Raw genomic sequence first — 22362 nt, forward strand, 5'->3', positions numbered from 1 at the left:
GAGAACATTGTAAGAGACATCAAAAGTCAAGATAAACCACATAAAAGACAAGATAAACCACAACCACTGCTCTTTCTTCATCCACTGAACCACAGCTCCTACATTCCAACTATTAGATTTCAGAAGTGCTTCTGAAAAGAAATTGGGATTAGAGAGATATGAGGAAACAGTGATTCTGTGTGGGATTCACAGAGTTACAAATGAAGAAAATAACCCGAGGCTTACAAGTCAGCAGACCTGCTTCATGCAGAACAGAACTAACTCTCATTTTTGAGTAAAATATTGAAGGTAGGTATATTCAAAATAGGGAAATCACAGCTTTATCATAGGAATGACTTTCAGAAAGCCTAGAGGAGTCAATGACATGAAAGAGAAAAAATTGTATATCTTAAAGATTTTCTAAGATCATCTTATAACAGCTCTTCTCTCACATTAAGAACCATGATTTACATAAAATTGGAAAAAATTTACATCAATTACATGTTTTTGATAAATATGTTAAACACCTGACACTCTAAAATTGATTTTCAGAGTCAATATGGCTATGGAAAGGATTTGTTTTTGTCTCCAATACACTGATGTCAGCTGAGAAGAGGAAACAAATGTGAGGAGTCCAATGTAAATTTACAGATGAAAGGGGAAAGGGGGTCAGAAGGAATTTTAAAAAATATTTTCAATCATTAACATAAAGAAGGATCTCTCACAGGCAGAAAAAATGTAAGAAGAAACTATAAGGACCAGTTGAGATTAGAAATTAGGAGGAAGCTGCAAATGTGATGATTGTTTCAGAAATAAACAGCTAATACTTACCAAATTATCCGTTTCTGGATCTTCACAGAAGAAAGGTTTTCCTTCTTTCTCCTGCTTCCTTACAAAGTTTTCAATATCTACATCAAAACTGGCAGAAGTTGTGCCTTCTGAGCCTTGTGTAGATTGTTCACATTTTTCAAATAATAGTGCTAACAAGGGAAATAGTGGGTGCCTGGAAAAAGAAAGTTTAAATACATGAACAGGTATTTTCACTTACATGAAAATTAAGACATCTAGCTCAGAAAAACTCACAGTCACTCATGTGAGTGTGACTAATTCTGGAAGAGACTGCATGTAACACCACTTGCTAGAGCAAAATAAGAGAGAAGTTTATTTTCATTTTGATTTACCACACTCCAGAGGCAAATACAGCAGTAGAATATGTATATATTTAATTAAAGAGAACAATCACAGGCAAAAAAGCTCTGACTGTTTATTTCACTGTGATTGAGTAGCACTGAGACAGATTAACACAGTGCATTAGAAATGAGATTCAGGATTTACAAAGAGGATGAATGCAGATTTAAATGAAGGTTGATAAAATTAATTTATTCTTCAATGTGGGCCATACTTATACATCACAAAATATTAAAAAATTGAGAAGAGTGTTCAGGCTGTGTTCAGAGGCCTCCTGTGAAATCATGCTCTGAGGAGATGTGGTTAGCACAAGTCTGTAAATGAATGGATACATCTTAATGGATACATCTTTTCTGCCTCATGTGGAGGTTTTTGGTGTTTTGTTTGGCTTTTTCCTGTTTTAGTGGTTTTTTGGATTTTTTTTGTTTGGGAACCTGAAAACCAATAATAATTTTATCTTTATAAAGCAGTCAAAGTGAAAGAACACTTAACCCCATGAAAACTGAGCAAACTGCTTAGCACAGCACTTTTCACTGAAAAATCTCAAATTAGTGTGCTCATACATCAATATTTAATCCATTTTGAGCTAATTACTCGGGAATAGATTGTTACCCTGAAAGAAAAAAGGAGTAAAGATTGACCTAATTACAATAAAAGTAAAAACTCGTATTAAAGATAAAAACTACAGTATGACAAATAGTGACCACAGTTTAAAGTCTAAGGCAGCTTTCTAAATTTGGCAGCCACCCTTAGAAAATCCTTTCAACCTGCTGAAATTGAAAAACCCCACAAGCTCAGGAGGTTTTCCCTTGGCTGATGACTGACAGTGAAGCCTATTTAGTCTCATTCTTTCCCTACAAACTATGGAGACAGCCAACCTGAATTTAAGCTACTTCTTATTTATTTATTAAAAAAAAAAACCAGCCCCAGATATCCTGTACCCTATCCTACACCCTTCAAAAGACAGAACACAAGTCCATCACTACCTGTAAATGGCTTGCTTGTCTGCATCCATTGGAGTCTGAGATTCTACAGGGGCAGGACTCACCCCTTCTGCATCAGTTTCAGAGCAGTTGGGATCTTGTTCAGTTTTTAACTCTGTTACCACTTGCATCTGCAGGGGAAAAAAAAAAGAAAAAAAAAAAAGGAGTAAATCTGTAGCCCTGACGTAAAATAAGGGTGCTGTGTTCTAAGGAAAGAGCAGTGCAAAAGGCTCCTAAATTGCCAGAAGGTTGGTGTGACTTGGCAGTGACACAAGGAGTTGTAGCAGCAACAAAACCCCTCTTTTTAATCCCTGACACTTTTTGATGGATAAAGGTCACTTCTAAGTTTTAGCATTTGGCTTTAAAATGGGAATGTCAGATATTAGTAAATTGTTAAAGCATTTTGTCTCTGAAGTGGCTGGTTTTGGAACAGCCTCCAGTACATTGCTCCAAAAAGTTCATGGGAATGTCTGCATAAAAATCCTTCAGGATGAAATCAATGTAAAGAAAAGTTTATCCTCTTAAATTTTCTTTCTTATTTTTACTGTGCATTGTATAAGGGTACTCAAGAAAAAGATCTTCCAGAGTTTTTCCGTCCATTCAAATGCACATTTGCTTTAAAAGACCTGAAATATTCTGTCTCCTTCCAGTCCTTTAATTATAGGAGCATAACCTCCCATGACCTTTAGTACTCCATTTTACATATTCTAAGAACTAAGTATTTTAGGGCTATCAAACTACAGGAGAACAGCAGTCACTCCTTCTACACACCCATTTAACACATTTATACCATGGAAAAGCAACACAGAGCCACAGCTTCACCTGAGCATCTCCTAAATTGCATTAGGAAGCTGAGCACAGCTTTGGGATGCTTTGAAGATGTTCCAAGTGTTTTTTAGATCACCTCCAGCTAAGCATCTTTTGGACTAAAAGGTCTTCCAGGAATGTGAACTGTGAAAGTCAGAGTTTCCACCCCTCAGCCCAAAACTCTTTGGTTTTCTCCCATTTGAGCATCTGCACAAAGACACAGAACCACTGCAATCTTTTACTTCTCTTTTCTCTCAGGTAGAGGGCTGCAGAGATGAAGGCCTCCAGAAACTATTAGAGAACCAGACTTCAAAGAATTTAATTTATTTCCACATAACAGCAGCAGAAAAAAAATTATAGTATTCTTAACAGTCTGCAAAGAACCAAAACGTTTGTGCTTTATTACCTGTTGGGACCAAGCCATCTCCTAGAAAAATCAGAAACTGAGAAAACTCAGCATCTCCCACTCAACAGAGCAGCCTGCCTTGCAGAGAGCTCCCTCAGCAAGCAGAGATGATTTTCAAGCCAGAATGTTTGCAGAAAAAAAAAAAATAACTTATGGACTAATTTCTTGGCTAATGACAGGAAGGAGGAGCAAATTAAAAGGGGATGACTCAGACAAGTGATTATAAATATAAATGTTGGCCATACATCTGCAGTCTGAAGGGAGAAAGTGTGTTCAGTTAGGGTTCTATCTCCCTAGGAGGAGGAAACAGCACACTTAAAACTGCATTTTTTTTTTTTCTGTGGGCCATTTCCAAACTAGAAGAGCAGCAGGCATGTGAATTACCTGTCTACCTTGGACACTGAGAGCTTGAAATACAAACAAATAGGAAGAAAAAGCTATCTCCCAATCTGTTATTTTAAAAAAAGGTATATTTTACTTTCACTGCCACAGGATGCTATGTCTTTGCTGAGGATCAAAGTCAAATATGTAAAGTAGGTGAGAGGAGAGAGAGAAATTAGAATTGCAATTTAAAGACTCCCCAATAAAACTAAAAATCCAAAATCTGTCTGCGTTCAGATGAACATTTTATAGGAGATGTGGAAAGTTGCTGGTTTTTTTCTGACTGTTCCCCATTGTTGCCATCTGCTGACAGAAGTATTTATATTTATTGCTTAGGGCTGACACAGAGTAACAGCAAAATGAGTTTCAGAGTAGAGGCCACCTCAGAACTTGCCTCCAGTCAACAGCATTTTAATTTGGCAATTTAAAGTGTACAACTACACAGCCTGTTGTATGAAAAAGAAACATCATGGCCAGATATACATGACTATGTTCATTAGTCCAGTTTAAACAATGCCAAAGCAGGCACCAAGGACAAAGTCACTATTTTTCCCCCCTCTTCTTAAGTGTATTTTAGTTCCTAGAGAAAGGAAAACACACCTACCTGTTGTCCATCTTGATAGTTGTCTATACTTAAGGTCTGTGTTGCCATCATGGTTATTAAGACATTAATTGTGTCAAATCATCATAAGCTTGAACAAATATTCTTTAAAGAAAAAGAAAGTAGTCAGTTAAAAAAGCGGCCCCTTAGAATCCAGTTCTAAAGGGTGAAGAAAAAATAAAGGTAGAAATTCAGATTTATGCATACGTCTCAGAGAGTTTATTGACAACAATGGCCACGTGCAAATTCAAACAATAAATAAATAAATTCAGTTTGGAAATATAACAGGTTTTATCAGCAAAAAGTATCTTTTTATACTCTAAAGTATAATTTTTAATAAGAGGTTGAGGGTTTTTTTATACTCACAAGCTTCATGTGAACTTAAGCATTCACCTCTGCACTATTTAACTGGCATTCTAAGGTAATACATGAAATCTAGAAATGGGCAGGTTTGTGCTTCTGTGTTTTGAAAAGGCTCCCAACTCACTGAGCATCACTGTAACTGAAATAATTATAGTTAAAAATGATGAACCAAATGCAAAATGTTAAGGGAATACCCTGCTCACTTTTGAGTGTGAATCCCAGAAACTACTTTCAGAGATCAAGCCTCAAATCACTTCTGACATCAGGAATTTGCCATCCAAGCCATTTAAGGTTCAACAAAGAAGGGAACAATATCTAACAGTTTTTAAGCAATTGGGCCCACATGATTATAAAGTTTCAAAAGGGACCTAGGAATTCAGAAGTCTCGATTTCAGAGACATCTGATACTTTGGCCAATATTAATTACAATAGGATTTAAACACAAGTAAAGGCATCATGTTAATCTCTCTAGGCATTAGCTGGAGTTTGGTGCCCAAATGAGTTAAATATTTTTAAGTTAAGACATACAGTAATTTAAAAAAAAAAACTAGCAAAGCACCACCACCAGATAGAGTGTACCCAATGAATTACTACTTCACATTTCATTTTCTTGTCAGATTTGTAGCCATTACAACTGAAATCATGTAACTCATTAAGCTATTACCAGTAACTATTAACACAAAAGTCAATTTTCCTTGACACAAAGGAGTCCTAATGTTTAGCTACTATTGAAAAAATCCATACTAAAAAAGAAGCCAGAGCTCATGTCTTGAAAAACATTACATCCAGGTAAGAATTCCAGGTCTTCTGCTCTTTTTCATTTATGTCTGTATTGAAGAACTAAGTTTTTAAATTTTCACCAGTTTAAGATCTGAAACAGATTTTTTTTTTTTTTGCAATGTCTTCAATCACTACAAATTTTTCAAATAAGTCCTTCCCTTGTTGCATACTACTACTGCATATGACCATTTTTAAGAGCAATTTTTACATTTCTGGATAGTTTCCCCTATAGAAACTATCTATAAACTATCAGTCTCAAGTGAGTGTTTCATTTTGCAAACCCAGGAGAAATTTGAAGGTTCCCTTCTTTGAAAACAGTTCCAGGCACAGAGACAAACCAAACTCCTCAGCAGATATCTCAAGCCTTACTTTGCATCAAATTCACTCAGGTATTTCCTAAGTATGACCGCAATTTTTAAAAATTAAATTAAAGAGAACAATCAAATCTTAGTGAGCTTCAAAGACCAGAGAAGTTCACCAGGATGATGCCAACGTGGCTTTCTCTACAAACTAGATTATATCTGTTTTTACAGAACATCAGTATTCCTCCTTTGAAACTCCAAAAACATGACTGATTTCTTCACTAAAATCAAAAAAACAAAGGGAGCAACCTAAGTGCACTCACTGACAGAAGTACTTCAGATTTTAATTTTTTTTTTATAGTTACAAATCATTTAGTGATAAAAGTTAAATCAGCATTTGTCACAATATGTGAGATATCTCTCAAAATACTTTAAGGGAACACATTCTAAAGCATCAGCCCTGTAAGCATTTGCCTGATGTTTAAACATTAATTTTGCTTTATAAATGGCAGCTGACAGCCAATGCAAGTGCCTGTCTGTATTGACAGAGTGAACAGACACATAGAAAATGCTGCTTTTCTTCTTTCTCAAAAGACATGCATTTAATTTATGACTGTGACATCCACAGCATGGACCAGACGACCCTCAAAGTAAAAGCACAACAGTTCAAACGATCAACAAAGAAAGAGCAAGTACTATTTAATGATTATTTTAAAGCTAAATCCCACAGAAAACACTGCTAAAGGAATTGTTTGACAGTGGGAGAAAGATGAAATTCTTAGGCAAAAAAAAAAGAGAAAATAAAAGTAAAACATTTGTAGAAGAGGAAGAAAGTCTTAAGAGTTCACAGGGACGTAAGATCATATTTGTGGCACGAAGAAAAACCTGGAGAGGGAGGCCACAAAGACAATACATGTAAACTGGTAAAGACAGTAGGACATGGCAAGGATTTTTGGAGAACAAGACAAGCTGGACGAACCCCTCCTTCCAGATTTCCATAATGAAGAGACATTCCACATCTGGAAGGCCCCTCAGGCCACACAAAAGAAGAAAGGAGGTGCACAGCTTTGAGCTAGATCCATAGATTATTTCATCTAGAAGGACTTTTGCCATATTTTCTCCCAGGGGAACAACTGGAAAGAATTCTACATGGGTATATCCTTTATTTCCCACAAGAGCTTCCCCTCTGACTTATAATTACAGTAGAAAAAGATTAAGCTATTAGGCAAGATAGGAACTGATGAGATTTAGTGAAGACAACCACTGCAAATCAAGAAGAACAAATTGAGCTAATCACACACTCAAATTGAGGCAATTAACTGAGGAATTACTTCTGCTCACTAAAAAGCAACATTTCCTCATTACTCAGTAGAGGCAAGAAACAAACTCTGCTAAACTTACAGAAAAGTAACTGAGAAGGTATTTACAGATTTGGCTTTTATAACCTCATTTGGGATGCAGCACCCAGGGCTCGTTAGCAGGAGCAGCCTCAGCAGATGCTCAGGCTGCAGACAGCCATGGGGCTGCTATCGCTCCCAGATGTTTATCACTGCCACAGCTAATTACTTCCACAGCTCCTCCACACACGGATGGTTTCTGATCCTTTTCACATCGAGGCAGGCTGGTTCAGGCCTCTCCCTGCTGAAGGTGGCTATGATGGAAAGCAGCTGACTCGGTCCGAAGCGGTTGCGGCGCACTGGAACAACCCCTGCTCTTGGCTGACCTGTTGGTGTGGTAATTCCTGGCTCATGTGTGTCCATTCTCAGCTCACAGCAGCACCATCCCCAACCAGCACACTCTACCTCAGGGCACTGAGTATTTGGGTATCTGAGGTGAACCCAAGAATATATGATTTCCGGACATCTGAGCTCTCAAAATGCTAATTATTCGCTGCGAAAGAAATGGAGAGTAGAGGGGAAACTGTGTTTGTGTTATATTCAAAGACTTAAAAATAACAAAAATAACCTGAGGGTGAGTCTGCTGGTTTGCTTCACACAGAACAGAACTAACTCTCATTCTATTTGAAAGCAAAGCATGTGGAAAACTCAAGGAAAAACTTAAGGTCATGTAACTGGAAGCTGATGCATGACCTGCAATCAGAAACTCCACTGATACCTCTGGTGAAAGGGAATTCATAAAAAGATTGTGGTCTACAAAGCCAAGGGTAAAAAAATTAAAAAAGGGAGACCTTTTATAAAATGAGGTAGGAAGGGAAAATGTAAAGTAGAAAGGAAGCTAAATGAAGAGGGGTAATCATAATTAGAAACGTGGAGACTTCGTGCAAATTGAGTATGTAAGAGAAGAGATTAAATGTGAGCTGAAACAGGCACACGGAGTGATCACTTAACATCCATCACTCCACTCCTCACTTGTTCCACTTACTCCTTCATAATTAAGGGCACAGGGACCACCCAGTAACATTAACAGAAGGTGAAGTGAGCTGCTGGAGATCAGTGGTATCATTTTTAACATACACAAGCTACAACAGATGTTTGTAAGAGATATAAATAGTTATGCTTCAGGCTACGACCTAACCACCAACCCTCTTAGCCTTGTGAAGGAACTACCCAACAGACTTGTTAACAAGTAATCATTCCTTCTAATTTTCCCTCATACACGTCTCTTTGAAGTCCTTCAGAAAGAAATGCATGACTGGCAGATTCGGCATGGCTCTTTGTTCACTCTTATTTAACTTCAGTCCTGGCACTTGCTATGTAACATTAGATCCTTACATTCAAACACCAAGTTAAAAAGAAACAAAAGTCAATTCTCTTTGACACATGAAAAGCATCTAGAACTGGCTTCCTTTTTAACACAATACAAGATGATGTTTATTTCCAGGACATGCTGTTTTCTAAAGAAGATAAAACATTGGCCAGGAGAAAGCTGCTCACCCCTTTCCTTCAATGAGTTGAAGACATTATCTTGTTCCAGCACAGAGATCCCACTGATGTACAACGTGGAAGACAGAAATCTAAAAACCAACAGAGAAATAATCAGAAGAAAACAAAACCATAGAACACACATTCTAAGACTCAGTATTATTTTTCTAAAACAAATGTTCTATTGTGTGGTTCCCTCATCAAGTTTTAATGAACAGACAGGAATTATTTTGCAAGTTTTGCACATTTTTGCATTGTTAATAATCTCTGATCACACCCATTATCCCACGCTTGAACTTCTTATCCCATTATTTGATCTTTCTCTCATCTTATTCCATTCATTCTCTACGTTCACCTTTGTCTCTACTGACACCTCTAACAGAAGGCTCCATTTGGATAATAACTCCCTCACTGTTCAACCCTCATATTTTACTCCTTGGATCGGTGTCTGTCTGCCAGGACTAGACAAGACACATCCCAAAAATAAAACCATGAAATGCAAATAGGAATAATTCACCACTGTTGTGAAAATTAGGCATGAAATCAAGAAAGGTGAGATATTTTCCCCCCTATTTAAATCTCCTTCATAATAATTTGTAAACAATCCATGGTAAAAATCAAAGCATGATGCTAGAAATGGGCCAGTGTTGGGATCCTGTGAAGACAGGTTCTGCTACAGGATTATTCAGCAATTTTAAAAAGCTTTCCAAAAATTACCACTTAAAATTACTTTAATTACATTTAATAGCACCCATTTGATACATTGAAGCTGCTTTTAAAAAGCAGTAGGGATTGTGAAAGCAAAGATCCTGAAAACAGAAAACACAACTGCTGAAAAGCATTAAAAAACCATCTCAGGGGAAGTTCCAGACACCAGGGTTTCACAGAGGCCACCAGAAATTAAATGATGGCTAAAACACAGCTGAGATCTTGAATTTGATTATCTGTTTCTCACACAAAGTTCACAGTAAGAACCAGAGAGAAAGTAACTCCAACATTTTTGAAAGCAAGATGAAATTGGTCTTTGAATTGATTAAAATTTATGCACGTGTTGTTTTCCGAGAAGTGATGGCTTTCAGGCAAGTTCACAGAAAAACAAAATGTGAAGGGCCACTCAGTCTAGATGACATCTCTGGCTCTATACAGAGCAGGGAAGGTATTTGAGGAGTTTTAAGGTGGTTTAAATTTCAGCCACTGGTTAGAGACTGAACACTGAGCAAGAAGGAGTTTGAGTCAAAGTGATACAACTGGTCTTGAAGGTTCAAGGAGCAGATGGCACATTAAAAGTTCTTACCACTTTTCCTTAAACTGTCAAAGATCTATGTCTTCAGAAAATGGGCTTCTCTCATTTTTTGCAGCTTGTTAATTTTGTTCTGAGGACAGTGTATCCCACTTGCTCCCTTCTTCACATGCCATGCATTTTGGTACTCATTCTCACTTCAGTTTACTGGGCTACTTTCAAATAAAAGACTTCTCACTATTCATGGCATCTTCAGAACGGAGGTCACTGACAGATAAATCAGAATAGATAAATACATAAATTATCCATTCCTTGTCTCTGGTCAGACATGAGGAGGACTACTGCAAATCTCAAAGTCCTGCTCTTCCATTCAGAAATAACTGCTGTGAGATCTGGTTGGTCAAATATTCAATGTATGAAGAATTAGCCCTTGCCTGCAAAGCTTTCAGCTGAAACTCTGGAACCAGCAAATTTCTAGACAGCTCATGAGATATTGAGGGCAGGAACAAAGAGATGCTAAAGAAATGCAAGCCTAGGATGCTAAAGATGCTGCAGAGGGGAGGATGTGGCTGAGAAGAAGCCAGAGGATGTTGCAGTGGTATTGCCCTCTTCAAAGAGACACTACACAACATCTAATACTGCTGTCTACCCCAAAACATAGCAGACAAGAGAGATCTGAGTTGCAGATGATGATGTCTTCGTGCACATTTCAGTGGGGGCAAGAGGGAGCAGATACACCTGTTACAGGGTGGAAACACCAAGCACTGTGGAGTCTTAACTGGACTTGCTATTGCAAATTTTTGTTTTCCTTTTATTCCTCTGGCAGGCAAGTTTTAAAGTAATGCCATCATAATAAAAATACCTAACTATGAAATCAAAACAAAGGGTAACTTCCTTTGTCTCTCAGAAAGTGAATCACCACTGAGGTTTTAACTACAAAGTAAAAGAGGAACTTGTTCATTCAAGCATTGAAGAGCCCTCCTTTGAGTCATCCCCTCATTCTGCATTTCAGATCGCAGGAAGCAAAGACCTCTGCCTACATTCACACACACAAACATGAGCACACATTAAGATCCATGTATTTTTATAGATTCAAATAATGGCAGTAATAAGTGATTCAAATAATGAAGCAGTAAGTAGAGCACACATGCCAACCTCCAGGATTCATTCCATCTTTGCTGCAGTCCATCTCCATCTCCGCTGACCTGCCCACGCAGAGTCATTCACAAAATTAAGACAAACAAATCAATATGAAGTCGATGCAGACAAGTTTATTAAAACTGTGCTCAATGAGAATGTTCTCCTCATTCAGCACCAAGGCGGCTTCCATTTCCTCTGTCTCATGTACTTAAAAAGTACAGTCATTATTTAGAATATTACACTTTTAAGAAAGACAATGTTCCTGTTCAGGAACATAATACCAACCTCAGGGAGTCCCATCACACAGATACAGCCACTCAGTTACTCTACAACAGCTATGCTGTCAATTGCCCTGGGAGTCAAGCCCTAAAAAGCCACAAAACCAATTTTTGGCTGCAGTAAAATGAGATTTATTTTGTGTCACTTTGTTCCCTTTATTGTTCGGTGGTGCAATAGAGTTATTTATATGTTAATCTTGATGAATATGAGATTACATTACAAAAAAGAATGCAAATTATACTTTAAGAAACTGAAAATTCAAAATCAATTAAAATCCACAACTAAAGTTGAATTTCTGCAGAAAAACAGGCTACACTCCAAGCTGCCATCAACCTTTCTTTGCATGTAGGATTTTGATGCTATGCAATAGTGACTTTATTCAGCAGGACCTCTCCAACAGTGTATCTTCTGCTTTGTTGTCCCATTAATCTTTTATAGCATCCTCTTTTCATATCCCTCCATCTAGATCTTAACAATCCATACAAAATATTCGTACCACAGGCCACCTCCCAAGCACCACCACACATTGTCACACAGCATGACCAACAACAAACCACCTCAATAAAAGATTTGTGTTCCTCTAGCAACTCACTCTTTGTTTAAACTCTGCTTTTAGTACACTTAATTCTATGAACTCCGCTATTTGCAAGTTCCAGATAACAAAAAATGTAAAAAATGTGCCACTTTATGAGCTAAAACTGCATATGCAGTTAACTGATAAAATGAATATTCAGGATGCATAGATCATAGGAATTCCTCTAGGCACAACAGAAATAAAACTGAGGGGATCTGGGTCTTGTGAAGAACTCCAGCTCCTAATTCTGCACACATCCTCACTGTGTACACTGTCTATTTCTAAGGAAAGGTGCATAATTGTGGGTCATATTCCTGATTCCACGTCATCACCAATTTATCACAGTCCTTCTTAACAATGATGAGAAAGATGAGGAATTCTACCCAATCCAGCCATAAAATTCAGTGTGCCAGGTATCCTGCCCCCAGGTAGCTCTTGGAATTCTGGAAAGAAATCCTCAGGCTGCTCTCCTACCTTCTGCAAACCAGAATCCTCATTCTTCTGACTACAGAAAGATTCTCAAATTCAAGGAACTTCCTGCAGCATCTCATTTCTCCTACCCAATTCACACTGTAATTTGACCTTGCTTTATTAGCCCTATAAAGTAATAGTAAGGAATTTAGGGGACTAAACACAATTTTGGCAAGAGAAAAACAAAACTCGAGGGAAAAGAAACTTCCCTCTTTAATTGTTCCAAGACTCTTGAGGGATTAGGGTATGAGGGAATAAAAATATTTCCCATCACTCCTTCATCCACCATCAATATTCACATAATAAATGAATATTCCTTTTTTTTTCTGTATTATTAATACGGCAAACAGAAGGACTTTATGGGTCCAGCATGAGAACCCTCAAACATATTTATTGTTACAGGATACAGAAGGACTTTTTGCCCTCAGTTTTCACCCAAAGTGCTTTCAGAATGCACCCAAAAATCAGGAAGATGGTGTCACATCTGCCTTGCTGCTCTCGTGGCAAGAGGGTGGTACTGGAAAGACTACAAATACTCCTTACACCCCAGAGGATATGTATCAGCCCTTCCACAGCTGGAATTGATCCTGTGCAACTCCTGCTTACTGATAATTACTTTTTCAAACCAAATTTTGTTAAAAAAAAATAAATTAATAAACAGAAAAAAGAAAGGTGAGAACTCCACCACCCTCCCCATTTCCCTGGTATTCCCCACATGGATAAACAGGGTTGCTTATGTCGTAGACACAAATCCATCCCTCTGTCACTGAAACCTTTGGAATATCCACACGAGCACTTCCCAAATTTCTTACTTTTGGAGACACTGATGGAACCATTTCCTTCCAGGCAAATTAATCCAAAGCAACAGGAAATCCTATTTTAATCATGATTTGCATCAGCACCCAATAAACTATGACTGAAATGAATGTTGCTTTGTGTTTATACTTTGTGGTTTCATAAAGAAGACACGGAATAACCACCAGTCTCTCTGCCTTTATTGCTATTGAATACTTTACAATGTGAGCAGTTTTGTGTAAGCATATGTTATGTTTTCCAACATTTTTATTATAAAACTGTAAAAGTTTCCAATTATTCTATGAAGGCATGAATTCCTCAAGCTATTGAAGTACAGTTGAAGGGTGAATAGCAGTTTTATTTAAATAATAAATGCATTTAAAATGGACTTTGGATGTTGAATGGGTAAGAAAATGCCCTCTACACATTCTTGGCATTTAAACAATTCATCAAGATCAAGATGTTCCCTTATCAATCATTTCATTTTTGTATCTTTTATGATTTCTGGAATAACAAATGCATTAATGAATCAAGTATTCACTTGGACTAGCCAAAAAACCTGAAGTGACACAAAATCCTTGCAACTGTCTGTGAAATCCAATTCCAATCCATCACTTAGTTTTCCACAATCTGTCCTGTTTTGACTAACATTTGGTCAAACATGAACAACTACCTTTATTTTGCTATTAAGTTCAGGTCGTAAAATGAACTGTCCTTTTCTTTTTAAAACGAGGATTAAATAAAAACTCTTCCTTGCCTGCTCCACTCTTGTTTCCCACCTCTCCCAAACACAAGTGTCCATCCTGCCAGGAGTTATGACTGCTGCCTAAGTGTTCTGGGGTAATTAAAGATTATTTAGGATTAAATTTACCCATCACAGCTGTGAGCTGCATCATGCTGAACCACTTGGTCCAGGTGATGACTGCACAGGCAGGTGACATGCAAGGACCAACAGACAGGAAGACACTCGTGTTACATGGAATATTCAGGTAATTTAGATAATAAATATTTTCCCAGCAGCATATAAACCAGGTTTTTCAAGAGGTTATGGTCTGTTGAAGGTTCTCAAGGAACAGCCATATGCTCCATGTGAATGCTTATGCTCCCCTCTGCAACACTAAAATCCACAACTCAACTGCTGAAATGCTCTTAAATACGAAGAATCCCATCTTTCCTATAAATTAACATATTTACTTTCTCTTCGAGTCATTCTCAACATGCTGAGTCATTTTAAAGTTGGCAGAATAACCCTGCTCAAACACATTCATCCGGGCAAATTTCAGTAGGACTAAGAATTAAGCTACTGAAATCAACACCTCAAAATAAAAATAATAAAGACATCCAGGTAATCTTGCTTTTGGTATTGCTACTATCATGGCCTAGGCCACATAAAAATGGGCTAGAAAACATAAATTAAAGGATCACAGACTGATCCAGAAGTTCTTTAGTTACAAAAACATACAACACAGCAAACACATTTTCATTCCCCTGTTCTCTAGGCATGTTAAATACGGGTAAAGATCCAATTTCTGTTCTCTAATTGCCTCTGTTTCCTTGGAATATAAAAGGCTTGGACTTTATTTCTCAGCAAATATGATAATATCCTCTTCCCTTTGCTTTTGTGTGCTGTGTAACTCGTAAAAAGCCAAGCAGGATGTGAAGTATAGCCACACTTCCTAACTTCTTCTGCCCTCAAGAAAAAACACAGGCAATTCCAAAACCTCACCAATAAAATAAAAATTGGAATTTGGAGGTTTAAGAGAAATGGATCATTCTTTCAGGGATCCAGAAGCAAGCTGCCATATTCTACTTTTTTGCCTGAATTTCTCATCAGCCGCAGAAGAGAGAGCTGCAGATCCCTGGGCACAGCAGGGGAAGGGACAGTCTGTGATCATCACACTCAGCTCCCATTTTCAAAATCCACCTTTTGACTCTCTGTGTACTTAAACAGTCCTCAGGTTTAACAGCAAATACCTTTTGTACATCTGGGTACTAAAAACTGAGAACACCACGGCCTGGAGCAGCTGCCACAGCAAACCCCAAACAACGTGTTCCTTCGGAGGATGAGAACCAACCATGTGAGAACAAGATCCAAGTTTTATTTCCCTTTCTAGCACCAACTTTTGCTTCTCCGTGCCATTCAGGACGTGGTATCCCCTCGCTGCTGGCAGGGGAACCAAGTTACTGCCTCTCACCAACTTCATAAAAACATGCCACAGCTCCTCAATAACAAAATTGGCATTTCCAGATCTGTGGTGCCATTATTTTATTTTCTACCCCAGCCCCGGTTCCACATGATGAATCCCGTGTTCCACACCTCTGGCATGAAACCACTTCAGTGAATAAAGTGAAGAACCTGCTACAAGTGTGAATATTTCAGTGTTCAGCATCCTTAGGGACATCTAAAATGGTCTGGGTAAAAGATTTTGGCAACATCTGGCACCAAGTAAGCAAATGGAAGAGCTCTATCAGCAGCTTTTTCTTCTGGGTCTTGGAATCCTCCTGCTTAGAAGAGCAGTAAGTTGTTTTACATTTTGTACAGCACTGAGCTGTGGCAAAATAACCCCCCTCTGAGACTTCTCATTTTTAAACCTATGGACTCTTTGAACAAGTGAGAAATGAAGTAACCAGCTGCTGCTGCCGCAAGAGAAGCAACATTTGCAACATTTTTAATTTCGCCCCCAAAAAACTGCATTTGGTCTTACTTAGACCAAAATAAAAAATATTAATCTGCTTTACTGTAAGCTTTCACATATGTGCCAGTTTTGCAGAGGCAACATTTGGCTCCCAGACCACGACATAATATTCTGAAATACAATTTGGACTGCTTCATTCAGGACATTAACATGGTCATTAGAACAGGCAGTTCCACTGCCACAGTGCCGCTTCTGTGATCATTCACCCTCGGCCACTAACACAAGGCTTAATTTCACCAAAGAGTGAGTCTTTTCCAGGAAATTGAATTGCTCCTGAACACTCCCCAAACTTGCCGTGGTAGCAATCAGAATTATTAGGGCTTTATTAGAGCACTGCATTTACAGCACAGAAAAACACGGCTGGAAAGCAAAATTCTGAAGAAGAAATTACAGCTTCCAGAAGACTAACCGTTTTATAACACGAAAGCATTTAAAATAAATTAAATTTATCTTTCATTCATTCTAAACTCCTTTCAGTCCTACCATGGAAGACTGCAAGGATTTAGTTTTTAAATGTTATTTTTATTTAACCCAAATATTACAAATTGTATTGAGAGTACAAATCAAAGCTGTAAGTACTTAATACCAGCTTGACTTTTTACATGTCAAAGTGAAATTTCCAAATACAAAATAAAATCCCCACCAACCCTAAAAACAACAACAATGTACTCAAAATGAGAGGAATTCTTGGGTTTTCTATCAGCACATGGGAAATGGTAACAAAAAAAAAATTTCAGCCCAGCAAAAACCATAAGCACAGATTAAAAAAAAAAAGAAAAATGCATGGCCCAAACCCACTGGGGAGATCAATGAGAAATTACTTGAGCTTCCAGAATTTCACTGCAACACAACAGCCCCTACTTTGCCCTGTGACTGAAGCACACTGAGCTGTCTTTCACTGAACTGCAGATTATGTAAAGAAAACACAGTAAAACCTACATGGAAATTTTCCTGTGGATACTTTAATTATGAGATGACAAGAAAATACGTCAAGTAGTCAAGAGTAAAAATATACTGTACAGTCCATAAAATAAACTGCAGCTAGAACGTACATGAGAAAAATAATCAGAATTATTTTGAATAGATTATGGGAAATGTTCTGGGGATTTTCTTTCCTTCAGAAATTTGAATGTAATGATTCTATATGTGATTACATACAGATTCAGAAAAGGATAAATCTGTGATTTTACTTGACAGAAAACGCACTCAAAATGCATATGCTGTTGCTTGATACTGTAGCAATGACAGAGTCTGGAAATACATGTAAGGATGGATTTCTGATAAAGTCACAACAACTTGTTTCCTGGTTGAGTGTAATCCATAAAATTCACACATGCAGCTAGCAGGGACTGAGCAGGACTTTATCCAGCTGCAGAAGCCATCTCACTTCAACCACACACACAAATACAGCTAAAGGGATATGACTCCATAGCACGGGCAGGTAATATCCCATAAAAACAGATTATATCCCACAGAGGACAGGGAACAAGCTGTGAGTGCATTCTCAGTATGAAGAACAGAAGATGTGTGGATATCCTGAGCCACAGTTGTTAAAATTCCCCCCATCAAACAATTTACACCAGTGAAATTTTGTGCAAGAGCAGGCTCGAGAATAAAATTAAGAACTAACTAAACGTTCATGTTTTTTCTAAAAACTAAGAAAGGATTTAGTTAAAAATATATAAAATTAAAAGAGATATTTAGTATAGTTTGAGAGTGACCTACACCCTCTTGCTCTTCTCCACAGGATCTTGGCCCAAGTGTTTTCCAGCATCCAGAACATAATGCCCACGTTGCCTGTTCCTGGGATCTGTTTAATGGAATGCACACAACCTATTCCAAAGAGGGGCAAGGACAAAAAAATGAATCTTGCCTGGGCAGCTCTCAAGTGCATGCGTTAAAAAAAAAAAAAAAAAAAAAAAAAGGCCAACAACCCAGCAATTCATTCACTTTTAAGGGTTTCACATCAAATATTGTGTCTTGTATTAAGAATACATTATTTATGTATTATTTACTGTGTGAATGGTGAGGTACTGGAATAAAGAGCCCAAAGAAGCTGTGGATGCCCCATCCCTGGAAGTGTCCAAGGGCAGGCTGGATGGGGCCCTGACCAACCTGGGACAGTGGAAGGTGTCCCTGCACATGGCAGGGGGTTGGAACAAAATCATCTTTAAAGTCCCTTCCAACCCACCCCATTCTGGGATTCCGCCTCCCTAAACCACACCAGTCATTTACTCAGACAAAAGTGCAAAAAGGAACTAAAAACTTCAGCAGCAGTAGAATAAAAAAATAAACGTATACTACGACGTGTCTCTAAAATTAGAGTACATAGCACCATTTAAGACTAAAATAATATTTCATAAATTGTATTTTAAAAAATACCAAGAAGCTATAGAGAGAATTATCACACCAAACGCGTTAACTGCTTGTATTATTACATTGTTAATTGACGAACTCCGGCGTAGTGGGAACCAAGGCAAGCCACGGACTGCTCCATGACCCCTGGGACACGCGGCTCACGGAGGCAACACTCGAGGATAAAACCAGCGCTTGATTTATTATTGTTTACACACATCTCCAGCGGGGCCCCTGGGCACTGTCAGGTCTCGGCTCCTAATTGCGGCCGCGCAAACACCCGGCACCCCTCGGCCCGGCTGCAGGGAAGGTGTCTGCTCACCACCCAGCCGGGAGACCGCGGGGTACACGGAAAACCCCCCAAAACCGAGGGAGAAACCCGAACCGGCTGCGCGCACACCGCCCCGGGCCGGGCTCCGCTTTCCACGAAGGCGGCGGGCGGGGGGAGCATCCCCCAAAGCGGGGCACGATCCCCGCGGCCCCGGGGCCGGGCAGGTGTGCGGGGGGACAGGAGGAGAGCGGGCTGCAGCTGCCGCGGCGGGCCGAGCCCGCGGTCCGGAGCCCCCGGAGCGCCCCCCGTTTTTCCCCCCGCCTCCGAGGAGCGGCCAGCACGGCGCTGCCCCTTTAAGCATCGCGTCGCCTCCTCTCCCTCCTTCCTCCCCCCCGTTGCATCGCCCCCATCTCCTTCCTCCTCCTCCTCCTCCTCTTCCTCCTCCTCCGCGCGGACCCGCGCGCGCTCCCGCGTCCCCTCCCCGCGCGCGCCCCCGCCGGGACACAACGGGCGCACGGCGGCCGTTCCAGAACCTTCCTCGCTTCGCTCCCCCGCCCCCCCCACCCCTCCCCGCTTTTCCCCTCCTTCCCCTCCCCGCGCCCGCCACCGCCCCTTAAACCCCCCGGTCCGTGCGAGCGGCGGCGGAGCGCGGGTGCCCCTTTCTCCCCTCGCCGCCGCCGCCCCGCTCGCCCCTTCCCCAGCCGCTCTCCCGCTTCCCCGGTGCGGCCGTGCCCGGGCGGCGGGCGCGCCGTGATGGACGGCGGGGCTGGAGCGGGGTTTGAGTGACAGCGCTTACCTCGGGTGCCAATCTTCGTCACACTGACAAGCGGCTGCAGCAATCGGGACCCGCACCGCCGCCGCGCGCGTCACCGCGCGCCGCCGCGCCCGGCCAATCGCCGCCCGCGCCGCCCCCGACGCCACGGCGCCCCTCATCAATATTCATCGTCCGGGGGCGGGGCTTGGGCGCACCGCCCCTCCGCATTGGGGCCGCCCGTCGCGTCCTCATGAATATGGATGAAGGGGCGGGGAAAGCCGGGAGGGCGAGGCCACGCCCCTCGCCGTGTGTGAGGCGGAGGGGTGAAACCACTGCTGGGGCTGGGGGGAGCGGGGAGGTACCAAGTGAGTCCGCCATGGAGGGAGCGGTGGCGGCCGCTATGGCGGGTTTGTGCCGCGTTCTGTGGGAGAGCGATTGATGCTGTCGCTGAGGTCGCCTCAGCGCGCTGCTCCCCGGCCTTGGGGGAGTATCTTGTCTCGGTTGTTGCAGCTGCGAGTCCCCGCGCCCTGTGGGGTGTCCTCCGGGAGCCGCCTGAGGCGGGCGGGGGGAGCCCCGGGGAGCCCCGAGTGCGGGAGCCGCGCTGGAGGCGCCTCACGGGCTGTCCCTGGAACTTCTCCTGCGGCCTGCGTGGGGTGAAACTGCCCCGCTGGTCCTTGTGACCCCTCCAGCCCCAAACCTGCGCCCCCTGCTCTGCCCAAAGCCCCAAAGTGCGCGATCTGAGTGAGGCTGGACCTGCGCTATCCCTCAGGATCCTGCCCATGGATCGATCGTGTGCTTCTCTTGCCCTGAAAAGGATGCTGACCACACATTCGATTTTTTGTACTGAAACTCCACTTGGGAGGAACTACTGCTGTCAGTTTCTTCCCCCTTGAGCTGGCACTGTTGAAGTTCCCCTTTTTCCCAGACCATTCCTATATAAGGGACAGGAAAGTGTCAGGAATGTGCTTGCAGCTGGGTGCCCTGTGGTGTGGCCGCTTTGCTGTTGGGGTGTTTAAAAAGTGTCTCTGCTGTGCAAAAGGGCTGGAATGCCTTTGAGTCATGAAGGTCACAGGTGACCAGTCCATCTGTTAAAAATTTCACATCCTCTCCTTGGTCCTCAGCCCTTCTGGAAGATCATCCCCACAGCCCCTCACTGCCTTTGGGAGCACAGGTTTGCAATGGGAGGAAGAAGGTGACACATAAAAAGCAGATCTCATTTTAGGAAGCTCAGTTTAAACCCAAAGCAGTTTTACTTCTAGCTCTTGTAGTCCCTCTGCCGCTGGGAATTTACTTGATTATCCTGTACCCAGTAAACTGGGAATACCCTACATTTTTGTCATGGTCCATGTCTCTTTTCCTAGTTTAACAGTAGCAAGTTGGTTATTTTTTTGTTGTTGTTGTTGTTGTTTTGTTTTGTTTGTTTGTTTTGTTTTGTTTTGTTTTTTGGTTTGGTTTTTTTTTTTATATAACACCTTCCTGGGCCAGGCGACTTTTTTAAAGATCTGGCTAATACTTTGGCAATAGAAACAGCTACTTAAATGTTCCTGAGGGCAAAACTAGGTCTGCCCTCAGTCCTCTGCATGTCCTTGCTGTGTCAAGACCTTGCTCAGCCAACACAGTTGCTTCAGGAATCTTGTCACCCTGTGCACACTGCCACCATTTGTCCACTGACAAAACAGTTGCTCCATCCCCTCGCCAGACCGCCTGGAGCCTTCACAGGAGTTCCTTTTCCAGCCATTTTTCCCTGCACAGTCGCAACCATGTGGACATCGTTGGGCTTGTGAGCAGAGAGGGAACTCCTGCACCAAGCAGAGAGGATGGAACTGAGCTGTGCTAATCCAGGGCGCTCTGATGGGTAAATCAGTGTTAATGGGAATGATTTATTTAAACAAAATTAGAAAAAAAACCCAACAAAACCAACCAACTCTTAGTTTGTCTCATTCACAAGAGCCTCTTTCCCTGTTTCCGCTCCTGTGCTGTGTAACGCAGCTCTCATGCAGTTCCTGTGGCCAGGTTGGCTGCTTCTACCACAAGTTTCAGCTCTCATTATCCCTGACACATTCATTAGTGACACATTCACTAAACAGTACTTAAAATTAACTGCTTCCCATGTCCAGACCTGCCTCTTCTTCAAATTTGATTCTCCCTGCAACCCCTTTGTTCTCCTTCTGCCTCGCCTGCACTTCTTTGGATAGGAGTTCACTGATTTCTTCTGAGAACGAGGAGATTAAATTAAAATTAATTTAGTTTCTGTTTAATCTCTCCTCCCAGTGATTTTCAAAGCCTTTCTGGAGGACTTTACCAACTTGAATTTTTTTTTGTCCTCCCGCTTCCCTTTGCCTTTCCTTCCCTTCCTGCCTGCCACTTTCTGTTCCTGAGTTCCCCCCTCACTCACAACAGGTGTAGAAATTCCTCATCTGCTGTTTTCCTCTCACCCCTGCTCAGCCTCTTACTCTTTTTTGTGATTTCAGTAGATGTTTTAACTCCCTTGATCTTAAAGCTTGTGACCAGAATGAAGAAAGCCTGGTTCTCCACATGTCTGTGACTTGTGGTTTGTTAACTTCAGGATGTAAGGTGCAAGTTTTAACTGAAATCTCTTCCAAAGCTGTGATTTATTTAAGACTTCTCTAGAGTCAGTGCATGCTGTTGCCCAAAAGTTCCTGCTGCAGATTTTCCATGATCTGAGGAGAACAGGATACATCCTCCCTGCTCCATAACTTATTTTCATGAAAGTCACAGGAACTAAATTATTCTTTCAGCTTTAATCCTGTCTGGAGTAAGGCAGTTGATTCAAACATTATTAAACAACATGGATACACCCTCAGATATATCTCTGCCTACATGACATGACCATGCAAACCTCACTCCCAAAAGAAAGTGACCTAAAAATAATTTCTGATCAAATTTGTGACTTCCAGCTCACTGAAAGCTCTGATCCCACTCCCTATCAGGAGGTCCCTTCTTTTCAATTTGTCTTCAGTCACCTCTCATACAGTTTCTGCAAGCTTAATTTTTAAAGCTTAAGCTTAATTTTTAAAATATCTCAGCTGAAATGAAATGGCTTCAGGAGCTGAAGATTTAAGAAAAGCCCTAAAAATTACAGGACCCTTGAGAG

The 22362-nt window shown here is 41.0% G+C and overlaps 1 protein-coding gene across 3 annotated transcripts in view; it reads right to left on the reverse strand.

The window, feature by feature from the left end:
- PKNOX1 (PBX/knotted 1 homeobox 1) overlaps positions 1-19416 on the reverse strand; it is a 38996-nt gene extending 19580 nt beyond the window's left edge. For 2 of the 3 annotated variants that reach the window (XM_066314126.1, XM_066314124.1), the window contains exons 1-5: positions 19290-19416; positions 8685-8764; positions 4349-4450; positions 2154-2281; positions 811-982 (exon numbers count right to left, since the gene is read on the reverse strand). In XM_066314126.1, coding sequence (XP_066170223.1) covers positions 811-982; positions 2154-2281; positions 4349-4399 — 351 coding nt within the window. In that variant the 5' untranslated portion in view covers positions 4400-4450; positions 8685-8764; positions 19290-19416. Of the gene's footprint in view, positions 1-810; positions 983-2153; positions 2282-4348; positions 4451-8684; positions 8765-9966; positions 10180-19289 lie in introns of all 3 variants that reach the window. The other variant, XM_066314125.1, reaches the window with a different exon arrangement.
- Positions 19417-22362: the final 2946 nt, after the last annotated feature.

This window comes from Sylvia atricapilla, chromosome 2, assembly GCF_009819655.1.
Source record: "Sylvia atricapilla isolate bSylAtr1 chromosome 2, bSylAtr1.pri, whole genome shotgun sequence".
NCBI lineage: Eukaryota > Metazoa > Chordata > Aves > Passeriformes > Sylviidae > Sylvia > Sylvia atricapilla.